This window comes from Salvelinus sp. IW2-2015, linkage group LG17 (assembly GCF_002910315.2).
Source record: "Salvelinus sp. IW2-2015 linkage group LG17, ASM291031v2, whole genome shotgun sequence".
Lineage (NCBI taxonomy): Eukaryota > Metazoa > Chordata > Actinopteri > Salmoniformes > Salmonidae > Salvelinus > Salvelinus sp. IW2-2015.
The window spans coordinates 9,709,651-9,724,694 of record NC_036857.1 but is presented as its reverse complement, the minus strand read 5'-3'; the positions used below and the strand labels follow the sequence as shown (position 1 = coordinate 9,724,694).

General features: G+C 45.0%; 1 protein-coding gene across 1 annotated transcript in view; it reads right to left on the bottom strand.

Annotated features, from left to right (window-relative positions):
- Positions 1–15,044, bottom strand: part of LOC111976689 (IQ motif and SEC7 domain-containing protein 1-like) — a 235,063-nt gene that overhangs the window by 16,621 nt on the left and 203,398 nt on the right. The window contains 8 exon segments of the mRNA XM_024005711.3: positions 1,887–2,029; positions 3,386–3,552; positions 4,271–4,312; positions 4,314–4,344; positions 4,347–4,387; positions 5,351–5,512; positions 6,042–7,315; positions 7,642–7,894. Of these exon segments, the coding sequence (XP_023861479.1) occupies positions 1,887–2,029; positions 3,386–3,552; positions 4,271–4,312; positions 4,314–4,344; positions 4,347–4,387; positions 5,351–5,512; positions 6,042–7,315; positions 7,642–7,894 (2,113 nt within the window).

Here is a 15,044-nt window from a genome sequence, read left to right as displayed (position 1 = left end):
CCAGGGTCTGGAAACAGTGGTTTAAACAACAGAGGTGAAAACTAATCCTCCAGGTCTACAGTACCAGTGGGACAGATACAGGTAACTGACAAAATAAAGGACACCAACAGAAACAGCCCCCAGAACAGCTTCAGTGCATAGATTCTACAAGTGTCTGGGAGTATATTGGAGGGATGTGACTCCATTCTTCAACGAGAAATTCCATAATTTGGTGTTTTGTTGACGGTGGTGGAAAACTCTGTCTCGTGCGCCACTCTAGAATCTTGCATAAGTGTTCCATTGGGTTGAGATCTGGTGACTGACACAGACACAGACACTATGACCCTAAGCATGATGGGATGTTAATTGCTTAGTTAACTCAGGAACCACACCTGTCTGGAACCTGCTTTCAATACAGTATGTATTTACTCAAGTGTTTCCTTTATTTTGGCAGTTACCTGTAGATTGTTATAGGACGGAAGTCTAATGTGGATTTTAATGTCCAGGTTCTCCACTGTACTGTGGGTTCTCTGAGGGTTTCGATACTGCTGTTTAGTGATGATGAGGGATCATTTTTCATTGCATTACATTATAGCGTGTGGTGAAAGAGTGATCGCCTTCTGCTCCACTACTGGGAGATATAAGGAGTCCATCATCATGCTAAAATCAGTCCGTCTGGAGCTTCCTGGGGTATACGGGTTTAATAACTTTAAATTCATGCGGTCACTGAGAATCTCAGGCCTTGTTCCCCTCTATCTTTCCATGACTGAAATGTAATTCATGTCTACAGGTACAGACTAGGCTTCTTCACTATATGCAGTACTTCACTATATTAAGTGTTAAGGCATTAATGAGACACATTGGTAACACAGAAGAACAACAAAAAACAAACTCTCTCTCTCTCCAAGTAAGGGAAGGTTATGGGAGTTCATTCTTCATTAGACTGCAGAGGCCGGGCTTCCCACTTGTGCCATCAAACCCCTGCAACTTATCCAGAATGCCACAGCAACCTTCCCAAGTTCTCCCATGTCATGTCACCTGCTCATCCGCACACTCCACTGGCTTCCAGTCGAAGCTCACATCCACTACAAGACCCTGTTGCTTACTTACAGAGCAGCAAGGGGAACTGCCCCTCCCTACCTTCAGGCTATGCTCAAACCCTACATCCCAATACGAGCACTCCGTTCCACCACCTCTGGTCTCATGGCTGTCCCACCCTTACGAGAGGTCAGTTCCCACTCAGACCAGTCAAAGCTCTTCTCTGTCCTGGCACACCAATGGTGGAACCAGTTTCCCTCTGATGCTGGGACAGCAGAGTCCCTTTATTGAGGAAAAATTTACTTACTGGGACTGTGAACTGTGGTTGTCTCACCCAGCTTTCTTAAGATGAATGCACTAACTGTAAGTCGCTCTGGATAAGACCATCTGCTAAATGACAAAAATGTAAAATGAGGTGGCTGACACCTCAAGGGCCGTGGGTGTATTAAAGTCACCAGTGTGAAGGTCTCAGAGTCAGACATGACTCATTACTCTCCAGTACTACAGACACAGGACCCTGCAGCTGCCAGTGGACTGCCAATACAGTACTGCAGAAGCCCTCCTCTTTCTGTGAGGGTTTGCACACCAACAGTAGGAGAAGAGGTGATAGCTTTAAATATGAAAATGTGTGAAGACACAACACTATCTCTCTCTCTCTCMCTCTCTCTCTCTCCATGGATAAATGCATGTCTTTGGCCTGTATTTGACAAACCGAACACAATAGTTAATCGTAGTGCTATGGAGTGGCACATTTCATTAAGATGACAAGTCTTTCCAGTGTAAAACCCAAGGGCATTTCCGTCATCTGCCTTGGATCAAGTGCTCTGCAAGAAGTGCTGTAGAAGAAGGGTTTTAGTTAAGTTCCTCACCGGTTTTTTGTTTCCCACTATGAGTTTCTCCACCTTCTGGACTTGAGACACATGGTCCTCGTTGGTCTTCAGCTCCCTCTTCCTGATCCTCTCATAGATTCCTACCAGAGTCTCCCTGGGGATGTCCTCCCCATCGTCCACCCCTGGGGAGGAGAGCAGACAATGGTTACACACACTCTCACTCAGAGACAAAGTCACACACACGCATGCACGCACAGGCGCACCACGCATGGACCCAGGCGCACACACACGCAAAACACATGCACACACTTTGTTCTTGTCATTGAGAGGGGAAAGTAGAGTGAGATTATGAATCCCTCTTAACCAATTACTTATTGTTGTTTTCCCATTACTGACACTCATCACGATAGATTATGAATTATCCCATCATGCTTTATTTCTCAAATAAAATCTCAAATGGCAAGATAAGACAAATAGTTTAATGTGCTTCTATCACACTGCTCAACCAATAATAAGAAATGCTAATGTATTATGCTAATGTGATTGTGTGAAGGAGCAAGTAATCAGTTGTAACACATAAACAATTCATATTTATCGCTCTGTTATAACACCAACACCTTAAACAGCCCCAACTCAGTCACAGCCTGCTTTGTCAACTTCCAGAAGGCTGACAGACAGCGAAATGTCATTTTAACACACGTGACATGTGGCAAATTCTTCAGATAGTCGACATGCTGCTGTCACCCTACCGGTGAAAAATATATTATTTTCATCTGTGTGTCATGAAATAGTTGCATTTGTGATTGAAATGCTGATTATGTAGCACAAATAAACAGTATTGTCGTGACACGTGTCAGAGTAGTGACATTCTGTCTGTGGACATTCTGTCTGTGGACATTCTGTCTGTGGACATTCTGTCTGCGGACAGTGGAGCCAGTTCCAGTTGTGATTGATCATTCTCTGCCCTGCTACATTCACGCTGTGCTTAACCTCGTCCCCAGGCTATTATGCACAGCGCATATACGCCTGGTACATCAACGATTCAAAGTTGGCCTTAGTGGGAGTGACCTTAGAATTCTAGTATTTGTCATAACATTTTTGCGAATCAAACAACTACGAGGCGTGGCTCTGTTCATGAGGTATTTTAGCGTACAGGGGAGGGTTAGGGGGAAGGTGTTGTGGGAGATGATTGGTTGGTAGGTTAAGCCGATTAAGGCATAAGGCTAATGAAGGCCAAGTTTGGCACGTTGGTCCACCAGACTCTTTGTGCATTTGGGCGGAAGTGTCTGGGAACGAGATTATGTTGAACTGGAGTGGATGTGTTTTTTCTTATTTTCTACAGATACATGAGTGGAACATGCTCAAGTGTTTTTTACTCAATATGCATTGTTGAAAGAGTGAAGAAATCGTTTTGTGAATGTCCCGCACTCGGTTTATGCAGTTTTTAGTTAATTTTTCTTATTTTCTCTTAAGTATACAGAGGACAAAGTCGCAGTTTTGACTTCAGAAACCCTGACATTTCCCCTTCTCTCTCTCACCTCTGAGATTCTTAACGAAGTCCTCCAGCTTCATCTTCCTCTCTGGCTTGACGTTGGGGCTGTACATATCCGTGTTGAGGAGGATGATGGCGAAAGCCAGGATGAAGATGGTGTCAGGGTTCCGGAACTGGCGCACCACCGTGGGGTTACAGATACAGTAGCGCTGACTGGAATACAGACAAAACAGGAAAGAGAGATGACATCACATGTCAGAGATTGAAAGAGTTATGGAGACTTTTGATATAGTGAGCCATCATAGAATGCAACAGAATGTTTAAAGCCTTATAGTCCACACAATGTGGTCATTTGTCTTGTTGACTTGCTGTTGAAAACGTGTTCAGGCCAGGATACAATGCATCAGACGATGGTCAATAACTGTCAGCATGGTGTYTGTACCATGCCATCATATTGCAGCATGGTGTGTGTACCATGCCATCATATTGCAGTGTCATGTATACCATGTCATCATATTGCTGCATGGTGTGTGTACCATGTCATCATATTGCAGCATGGTGTGTGTACCATGCCATCATATTGCAGNTGTGTACCATGTCATCATATTGCTGCATGGTGTGTGTACCATGCCATCATATTGCAGCATGGTGTGTGCACCATGCCATCATATTGCAGTGTCATGTGTACCATGTCATCATATTGCTGCATGGTGTGTGTACCATGCCATCATATTGCAGCATGGTGTGTGTACCATGCCATCATACTCTCTCTGTGTACATATTCCAAAATATGTGCAGTACTGTAGCCATTACAGTAATGCTAAAGACAGATATGGTACCCCTTTGACAAACCCTTCAGTATATGCTTCTCTCACACGGTATGATCTTTATCCAGTACATCCTTAACCTATACTCTCCTCTGTTGTCTCACCTGTAGGCTTCAATGAGGCGCTCCACCTTCTGCTCTCCTGGACCGGATGTGATTCTGGAACTTCCTCAGTGCCTGTCCAGCTCCATCGACGAGAAATCAATCTCATCTACCACACAGCTGGAACACACAACCAACCAGCCAACCACACAAAACCACACAATTAATTCACTAACCACAAAAGATATCGTTGATCAATGATTGTCTAGTATCTCATTTACTTCCAGATGAACACACAGATCACAGGGCATTCTGGCAATGCAGTTCAAGATTATCAGAATCTGCAGTTACTCCCAATAGCCTTTGATATGACACAAAACACATTTGAGAGGCCAAGTGTGAGGAGCAGCAGATTGTTCTTAAATGTGGAGATCTGTGTGTTTGAGAGAGGGTGACTTGGGGGTTTTCTAGTCCTATTGACACAGCCAGTCATCTCTATCGCCTGTTAGCATGTTAATGAGTCCAGCCTGTCCTCCCTCTCTCTCTCTCCCTGAGCAGCAGAGTGTGGACATTCTACCAGGCTGGCCTATCGCCTGTAGCATTAATGAGTCCAGCCTGGCTCTCCCCTCTCTCTCTCTCCCTGAGCAGCAGAGTGTGGACATTCTACCAGGCTGGCCCAAAGCCACAGATATACAAAGTTGAAATAAAAAAATAGAATCAAATAAAATGTATTAGTCACATTCACAGCAGGTATAAAACTTGCGGTGAAATGCTTGCGTGCTAGCTTCCTCAACATTGCAGTACAAATCAGCCATTCTCAGCCATCTTTGGTTTAATATGTTGAATTTTAATGGSCACAATGTTAGTGCCAACTGTTCCAAGGCAATAACCTCTCAGTTAGGAGAAACATTTGGAGCAGTGAGTGTGAAGATGGAGGATAGTTTGCTGAACTCTGTACAGTTCATGTATTGTTCTGGCCTGTCCTACAGTATAACGCTCTCTGTGCAAGGCACTGGAATAACAGGGTTATTCCCCTGTGACCTCCCAATCCATGGTGGATTGATAGACTAAAGAGTGTCCAGAGATTTTCCTGTTCAGGTCACATGACCTGGCCTTTAAAAATGACCAATTAACAGTACTCACTCCAGGACGTCTCTGTTGAACTGTTTCTGCCGGTTGCCCAGGAACTCTCCAATCATCTGCCTGCTCAGGCCCTTTCTCTGAAGCAGGAAGTGAGCCACACCCACAGGCGTGTCTGGGACGAACCCTCTCTCAGTCAGGTACTGGACACCCTTTTCTGGCTTCCTGCAGACACACACACATATAAGCAGGCGTGTCCTTATGCGGCCTATCCAATCATTTTACAGAGCCAAGTGTGGTGTTTGATTCTGACTGACAGGAAGTGTCCTTAGCAGAAAAACTGTGGTTAATCATATTTAACCAAGGCACAGAAAATGGAGCGACACTGTCTGGCTGTATGTAGAAGAGGATAAACAGATGGACTGTAAAATAAGTTAAATAAGTAGACATATAAATATGCAAAGAGATGACACAAATGCCCAAATATATGACTTAGCCTATAGGCCTATCTTACACAAATGCATTTTAAATTTTTCCATTTTAATAGATCCTCTTATCCTCAACATTCCTAATTGAATTGAATTAGACTTATTTACTTATATTGTGTGGAACTCATATAACCGTGATTACTGTAGGTAGGTCACCTCGGTTCAACTACCAGGACCACTCTACAAYATCAACAGCTCATTGACCCCAGCTCATGACACCAATCAGTGGTCAGCCATTCMGCACTTTGACAGAGCCGAGCACCTACTTGTTGAAGAGGTTCAGGCCGATGCGATAGTGCCTCTTGCGGATCACATCGTTGCTGAAGACCGGTGAGTCCCAGCTGTTGCGTGTCTCTTTGTGGTACGTCTGCTTGCTGAGTGTCTGTTCCCTCAGGCTGTCCCGGGACGACGACTCAGAGCTGCAGTTGATGGTGTCGTTGGAGTTAGACGTGCTGTTGATGCTGTCGTTGTCCCCATCCGAAAAGTCAGACTCAGACTTGCTCTGCCGGTTGGCCGAGCCGTTGATGGCCAGGTGGCTCTCCAGCGCCCTGTGGCGGTGACGAAGGGGAGCCTCGTCGTCCCGGGAGGGCCCTCGTGGGGGCGGGCCATGAGAGATGTGTTTGGGGCTGGCCTGGGAGGATGCCACGATGTGCCCTCCCCCGTGAGACTCGTAGACAGGAGGACGTTTGATGGAGCTGCGGTCAGAGCGGTCGCTGTGTTCGGCGGAGCTGTCGCTGGGCGGCTCGATGGTCAGCAGGGGGAGGTGGAGCCTCTGTTCCTGACACTCCAGGGAGGGAGTGCTGCGGCAGCTGGTGTCCGTGTCACGCTCCTCATCCTTGGGGTCCAGTGGCCAGTAGTCCTGGGAGGAGTTGGCCGAGCGCAGGCGGAGGTCTGACTCAATGCTGGAGGGCTGGTCACCAGACCCCCGCGACAGCCCCATGGAGGGAGACAGTTCCTCCTCGTCAATAAACAGAGTCACATCGCTGTAGGATGCCATCATGTCCTCTCGCTTGCGTCCCGTCGCCCCGCGGTGAGGCTTCACCTGATAGGCCACCTCCCTCTCCACCTCGGGGCAGCCCTCTGGGTCATGACCCTCGTCGCCCTGCAGGCTGCGGCAGTTCAAGGCGTCGTCGATGGACTCGGCCAGAGACTTGACCTGCCTGGAGAAGGCGTCCTCCAGCTCTGTGATGGCATCCGTTAGGTGGTTCTGGGAGGCCGGGTGAGACGCCATGTTGGCCTGGTGGTGGACCTCCAGGTCCCCACACTCGGACTGTACCAAGGCCAGGGGGGTGCCGTCGTTTGTCAGGGACACTTGTTTCCCCTCAAAGTAGGAGCTGTGGACTTTCTCAGGGCCCTCGAAGGAGAACTGCATCCTCATATTGGACAAGACGATGCGTCGGGACATGCGGTTCTCAGACATACAACTCCTGAGACGTTCAAAGTTTTTGTTCATCTGGTACTGACGGAAGGCTGTTTGGATGGTTCGGGCCGCATGCCGGGTTATGAAGCGTCCTCCATATTTACGCTCCAGCATCTCCACCTGACGGATAAATACATCATGATTATAACACAACAGCCCTTCACAAATGAGGACCCATGCTCATACACACGTGGGACTGAATTGAGCTTGTCGAGGGACAATTACTATAATTTGTTAGTCATACAAATGTCCAGGATGAGCAGAGAACCTGTAGCAAAGCCATGCCATTGTTTTTTTCAAAGGTATCTGTAGATGCTTAGTTAGGGTGTGTGTAGTGTGGTCAATGATACAGTCGTTTAGTAGGGGAGATATTAGGTGACGACATCTGTATAGATGTTGATGAGTGTGTCTTCAGACAATCAGACAGTGGGGCCAGGGTACTCTACCTGTTTGTCCTGGAGGTCAGCCGACAGCTCATAGCCCTCTGAGTGTGAGCGGGAGCGTTTGATGGCCTCYTCCTCGGCCTGCTTGCGGAGGATGGACTGGGAGTGCTGGAGCTTGGGCCTGCGGGGGGGCCGCTGGGGGCCGGGCTGCACTCCGTGGCCGTAGAGGGGGCCCTCGAAGCGGTCTGGGCTGATCACTGGGCCCCTGTAGCTGGCTCCACCGTCGCTCTCACTGGGCCGCGCATCCCCCTCCACACTGCAATAACAGACACACAGAGATACACAGTTACTCCACTAACGGACAGCATCAGAGATACACGTTAGCTCCAGCTGCATAACAGCAACCGGCACAGAGAAGTACACAGCTTGGACTCCAGCTGCAGAGTGAACGACACAACAGATACACAGTAGACTCTACACAGTTACTCTATCTGCAATGACACAGACACACAGAGATTACACAGTTACTCACTGCAATGACAGACATACACAGTTACGCTACTGCAATGACAGAGCACACAGGAGATACACAGTTACTCCACTCAATGACGAGACACACAGAGATACACAGTTACTCTACTGCAATGACACAGACAACACAGAGATACACAGTTACTCCACTGCAATGACAGACACACAGAGATACACAGTTACTTCTACTGCAATTGACACAGACACACAGTTAGTATACACAGTTACTCACTGCAATACAGACACCGAGAATACACATGTTACTTCTATCTGCAATGACAGTACCACACATGAGATTCACATTACTCCACTGCAATGACAGACACACAGAGATACACAGTTAACTCTACTGCAATGACAGACACACAGAGAACACAGTTATTCTTAACTGCAACCAACAGACACACAGAGATACACAGTTCTACTGCAAATGACAAAACACACAGAGATACAAACAGTTACTCCTCACTGCAATACAGACACACACTAGAGAAATTACACAGTTACTCCACTGCAATGACAGACACACAGAGTACACAGTACTCCACTGCAATGAACAGACACAACAGATGATACTACAGTTACTCCATCTGCAATTGACAGACACACAGAGAATACACAGTAGCTCCCACTGATAATGTACAGACACACAGAGTATACATTCAGATTACTCAATGATACTGACAGATCACACAGAATACACAGTTACTCCATGCAATACCACAGACACACAGAATACATCAGTACTTCCACTGCAATGTACATCAGACATAAAGATTTCTCTAAAGTTTCATCCCTCACACTCCCAAGTACATTGAGAAACACATTCATTCAAAGCTTTCATATCTGTGCCCATCCACTGGTCTCCCAGTATCATTCCATGACACTCATCAAGTAGTCACTCATCCATTCTTCCTTCTAATACCTACAGGACATGTAAATTACAACCACCAAAATTGACTCATTCAGTACTCATTTGAACTGTTAATTCTTCTTTTTTTTATTCACCTTATTTAACCAGGTAGGCCAGTTGAACAATTCTCATTTACAACTGCGACCTGCCTAGATAAAGCAAAGCAGTGCGACACAAACACAGAGACACATGGAATAAACAAACATACAGTCAATAACAAAAGAAAAAAAGTCTATATACAGTGTTGCAAATGAGGTAAGATAAGGGAGGTAAGGCAATAAAATAGCCAATAGTGGCGAAATAATTACAATTTAGCAATTAAAACACTGGAGTGATAGTATGTGCAGAAGATGAATGTGCAAGTAGAGTGTGGGGTGCAAAGGAGAGAAACAAATAACAGTATGGGGATGAGTGCATGTTGATGTGATCGTGAGCTGGCTCTGAACAGGCTTGGTGCTTTAAAGTTAGTGATGGGAGATTTGATGTCTCCAGCTTCGCTGATTTTTTGCAATTCCGTTCGCGTTCCAGTCATTGGCAGCAGAGAACTGGAAGGAAAGGCGGCCAAAGGAGGAATTGGCTTTGGGGGTGACCAGTGAAATATACCTGCTGGAGCGCGTGCTACGGTGGGTGCTGCTATGGTGACCAGAGAGCTGAGATAAGGTGGGGCTTTACCTAGCAAAGACTTATAGATGACCTGGAGCCAGTGGGTTTGGCGACGAGTATGAAGCGAGGGCCAGCCAACGAGAGCATACAGGTCGCAGTGCTGGGTAGTATATGGGGYTTTGGTGACAAAACGGATGGCACTGTGATAGACTGCATCCAATTTGCTGAGTAGAGTGTGTACATGACTTTAACCCCCGTGCTGCTGAATAAGTTCAGGAAATGTCTGTGAATCAAGTCCTCACAGCATGAATTCCAACTAAGCTGTTGATGTCTAAATGAAAACAGCCAAATAAAACAGTGAGGGCTGAAGTCCATGTTTCTGTGTGTTTAAAAACGTAATTACAGAGCCAATACTGCATAGATGGTGGTAGAGCAGCATTCAGCCATAACACGACTCACACGGGTCATTTCTCAAAACTGCTGACACTACCATTTCTAGACACAGCCTACATCAACTTCTCAACACCGTGCGCTGATTAAAAGTGCATGTAAGTGGGTCGGCCATGATTACTATTTGAAATATGACTGTAACAGCCCCGTTCATTATCTAGTATTCAGAGAGAGTAACACGTCACCAAGCCAATCTCCATGAAAAATTCAACAGTCAGCACATTTGTTGGCGTGATGACACAGTAAGAACCAAGTAGTGCAATCAATATACAAACCCTTCAAACCAACCTTTGAAAGCAACCTTTCAACCCGGCAGGAAGTTAAACAGGAGAGGGTACTCACTCACTCTTACGTTCAACATTTGGAGAAGACTGCTGCTTCACACGCAGAGACCTCCTGTGCTCTATGAACTGCCAACTCTTCCTCCATACCTTGTCCACCATGTCTGACTGCCAACAGCAGTCCAGAGTTCACACTAATGACTGTATATATGAACACACTCAGAGTAGCTCCCTCCAATAAGTCTGCACCATGCAGTTCAAAGGTCAACCAGTGTGCAATGACAGTTACATCATGTTTGGCGTATAGGAGCCTCAGTAAATATTCCAAAGTCCAGTTTGAGCTCACAGTGACAAGGTAAATATATAAAAATGCTAATCATTCGAAAAGTCTCAAATTGAAATCCATTCAATAAGTCAACATGGAAGGGGTGTTTGTGAGTGGGGGTGGCTTCCCCATATATAACACCTGTCATTAACTCTTTTCATGGGAACTTTCCCTTTTACACAGGATATGTTTGGGTTTGAATAGTGACCTCATCTGTAGTTTACACTGGACAAACCCTGGATTCTTAGCTACATTAAACCGCTTCCCTCATCATACAGGAAGAAGGCTGCCAACAACTGAGTTATGGCCAGGGGAGTTCGTTATCGGTTGTACACTACAAACATAGAAATGAATCTTAAAGCTGTAATAAAAACTACAGCCAATAAGACTTTTAGTTACGATTTCATAGTTTAACAATGATGTTTCCAATTTCCATTACATGCGAAATCAGACATTGTGATACTACTTAGTGTTTATATAATTTGATATGAAGACTATTAGTGAATTTGACCCATCTTACACCACACCCAAAGTACCAAAGTAACAAGCAAGGTTGTTTGCCTATATCATCTGACCTACAAACAGATATCAGTCACAGCTGACTACAGCCAGTGTTAATCCCCTGACCATGACCACAGGGTATTTTCAGCCTTATAGTGGGATGACTGTATAGAATACTCACAACACACCCTTCTGCATCTCAAACACATACTGACACCATGTTATGACCCTCAGTCAAGGTTTAGTAGGCCCTCCAACTGCCTGATTAAAATGTAGGGGCCTTCTGACTGCTAAATGGGCACTAGCACTACTAACGTATGCACCACAGCTGAAGAGTCAGAGGGGTTAACACATGAAAGACATTGAGAAAACGGCTAATGACACTACGGTTTCAAAGGAGCACAATCGGTTTAAAACTTTTCTCAGAGACACATTGTGCTTTGTAAGCCCTTTTGTATTCGTTTTAGACACTCAACCGCCTCTCAACCAAGCAGTGGCCTGTGAGTTCTCTAAACACGTAGATTGACGTGTCTCTACAGCGGCCAGCCAGACTGCCACCTAGACCATGGAGGAATTAGCTGAATACAGACAGAGAACGGCTATTCTTGTGAAGTACTGCAGAAAACTAGGGTGTTGCAGTGAGATTTAAAGTGACAGTTACAGATGAAGTCGGACGTTTACATACACCTTAGCCCAAATAYATTTAAACTCAGTTTTTCACAATTCTTGACATTCAATCCTAGTAAAGATTCCCTGTCTTAGGTCAGTTAGGATCACCACTTTATTTTAAGAATRTGAAATGTCAGAATAATAGTAGAGAGAATGATTTATTTCAGCTTTTATTTATTTCATCACATTCCCAGTGGGTCAGAAGTTTACATACACTCAATTAGTATTTGGCAGCATTGCCTTTAAATTGTTTAACTTGGGTCAAACATTTCGGGTAGTCTTCCACAAGTTTCCCACAATAAGTTGGGTGAATTTTGGCCCATTCCTCCTGACAGAGCTGGTGTAACTGAGTCAGGTTTGTAGGCCTCCTTGTTCGCACACACTTTTTCAGTTCTGCCCATATTGGTGTTGAAGTGCACCAGTCCCTCTGTGCAGCAAAGCACCCCCACACATAATGCTGCCACCCCCGTTCTTCACGGTTGGGATGGTGTTCTTCAGCTTGCAAGCCTCCCCCTTTTCCTCCTAACATAACAATGGTCATTATGGCCAAACAGTTCTATTTTTGTTTCATCAGACCAGAGGACAATTCCCCAAAAAGTATGATCTTTGTCCCCATGTGCAGTTGCAAACCATAGTCTGTCTTTTTTATGGCGGTTTTGGAGAGTGGCTTCTTCCTTGCTGAGCGGCCTTCAGGTTATGTCGATATAGGACTCGTTTTACTGTGGATATTACAGTGGGGAGAACAACGTATTTGATACATCTGCCGATTTTGCAGGTTTTCCTACTTACAAAGCATGTAGAGGTCTGTAATTTTATCATAGGTACACTTCAACTGTGAGAGACGGAATCCAGAAAACCAGAAAATCACATTGTATGATTTTTAAGTAATTAATTTGCATTTTATTGCATGACATAAGTATTTGATCACCTACCAACAGTAAGAATTCCGGCTCTCCAAGACCTGTTAGTTTTCTTTAAGAAGCCCTCCTGTTCTCCACTCATTACCTGTATTAACTGCACCTGTTTAACTTGTTACCTGTATATAAAGACACCTGTCCACACACTCAATCAAACAGACTCCAACCTCTCCACAATGGCAAGACCAGAGAGCTGTGTAAGGACATCAGGAATAAAATTGTAGACCTGCACAAGGCTGGGATGGGCTACAGGACAATAGGCAAGCAGCTTGGTGAGAAGGCAAACAACTGTTGGTGCAATTATTAGAAAATAGAAGAAAATAGAAGAAGTTCAAGATGATGGTCAATCACCCTCGTCTGGGGCCCATGCAAGATCTCACCTCGTGGGCATCAATGATCATGAGGAAGGTGAGGGATCAGCCCAGAACTACACGGCAGGACCTGGTCAATGACCTGAAGAGAGCTGGGACCACAGTCTCAAAGAAAACCATTAGTAAACACACTACGCCGTCATGGATTAAAATCCTGCAGCGCACACAAGGTCCCCCTGCTCAAGCAGGCGCATGTCCAGGCCGTCTGAAGTTTTGCCAATGACCATCTGGATGATCCAGAGGAGGAATGGGGAGAAGGTCATGTGGTCTGATGATTCAAAAATAGAGCTTTTTGGTCTAAACTCCACTCGCCGTGTTTGGAGGAAGAAGAAGGATGAGTACAACCCCAAGAACACCATCCCAACCGTGAAGCATGGAGGTGGAAACATCATTCTTTGGGGATGCTTTCTGCAAAGGGGACAGGACGACTGCACGCATTGAGGGGAGGATGGATGGGGCCATGTATTGCGAGATCTTAGCCAACAACCTCCTTCCCTCAGTAAGAGCATTGATGATGGTGTGGCTGGGTCTTCCAGCATGACAACGACCCGAAACACATAGCCAGGGCAACCTAAGGAGTGGCTCCGTAAAGAAGTATCTCAAGGTCCTGGAGTGGCCTAGCCAGTCTCCAGACCTGAACCAATAGAAAATCTTTGGAGGGAGCTGAAAGTCCATATTATGCCACGCGACAGCCCCGAAACCTGAAGGATCTGGAGAAGGTCTGTATGGAGGAGTGGCCAAAATCCCTGCTGCAGTGTGTGCAAACCTGGTCAAGACTACAGGAAACGTATGATCTCTGTAATTGCAAACAAGGATTCTGTAACCAATATTAAGTTCTGCTTTTCTGATGTATCAAATACTTATGTCATGCAATTAAAATGCTAATTAATTACTTAAAAATCATACAGATGTGTTTCGGGATTTTGTTTGATTCCGTCTCTCACAGTTGAAGTGTACCTATGATAAAAAATTACAGACCTCTACATGCTTTGTAAGTAGGAAAATCTGCAAAATCGGCAGTGTATCAAAATACTTGTTCTCCCACTGTAGATACTTTTGTACCTGTTTCCTCTGTTCTGGGATTGATTTGCATTTTTTGCACCAAAAGTACATTAATCTCTAGGAGAAGAACGCGTCTTCCTGAGCCGGTATGACGTCTGCTGGTCCCATGGTGTTTATACTTGCATACTATTGTTTGTACAGATGAAGTCGTGTACTTAACTTTGAAAATTTGTCCCAAGGATGAACCAGACTTGTGGAGGTCTACAATTTTTTTTCTGAGGTCTTGGCTGATTTCTTTTGATTTTCCCTTGATGTCAAGCAAAAGAGGCACTGAGTTTTGAAGGTAGGCCTTGAAATACATCCACAGGTAACTCCAATTGACTCAAATGATGTCAATTAGCCTATCAGAAGATTCTAAAGCCATGACATCATTTTCTGGAATTTTCCAAGCTGTTTAAAGGCACAGTCAACTTAGTGTATGTAAACTTCTGACCCACTGGAATTGTGATACAGTGAATTATAAGTGAAATAATCTGTCTGTAAACAATTGTTGTAAAAATTACTTGTGTCCATAGCACAAAGTAGATCCTATCCGACTTGCCAAAACTAATAGTTTGTTAACAAGAAATTTGTGGAGTGGTTGAAAAACTAGTTTTAATGACTCCAACCTAAGTGTATGTAAACTTCTGACTTCAACTGTATGTATGTGTCATGCGTTGTCTGCACTGACACTTTTAAGCCCAGCTAAATAGGCTACACCTTGAGTTGATCTGAATGTATTTGTGTTGATCTGAATGCATTGGGTTGATCTGAATGCATTGAGTTGATTCTGAATGTATTTGAGATTGATCTGAATATGCATTGAGTTGATCTGAATGCCATTGAGTTGATCTGATCATTGAG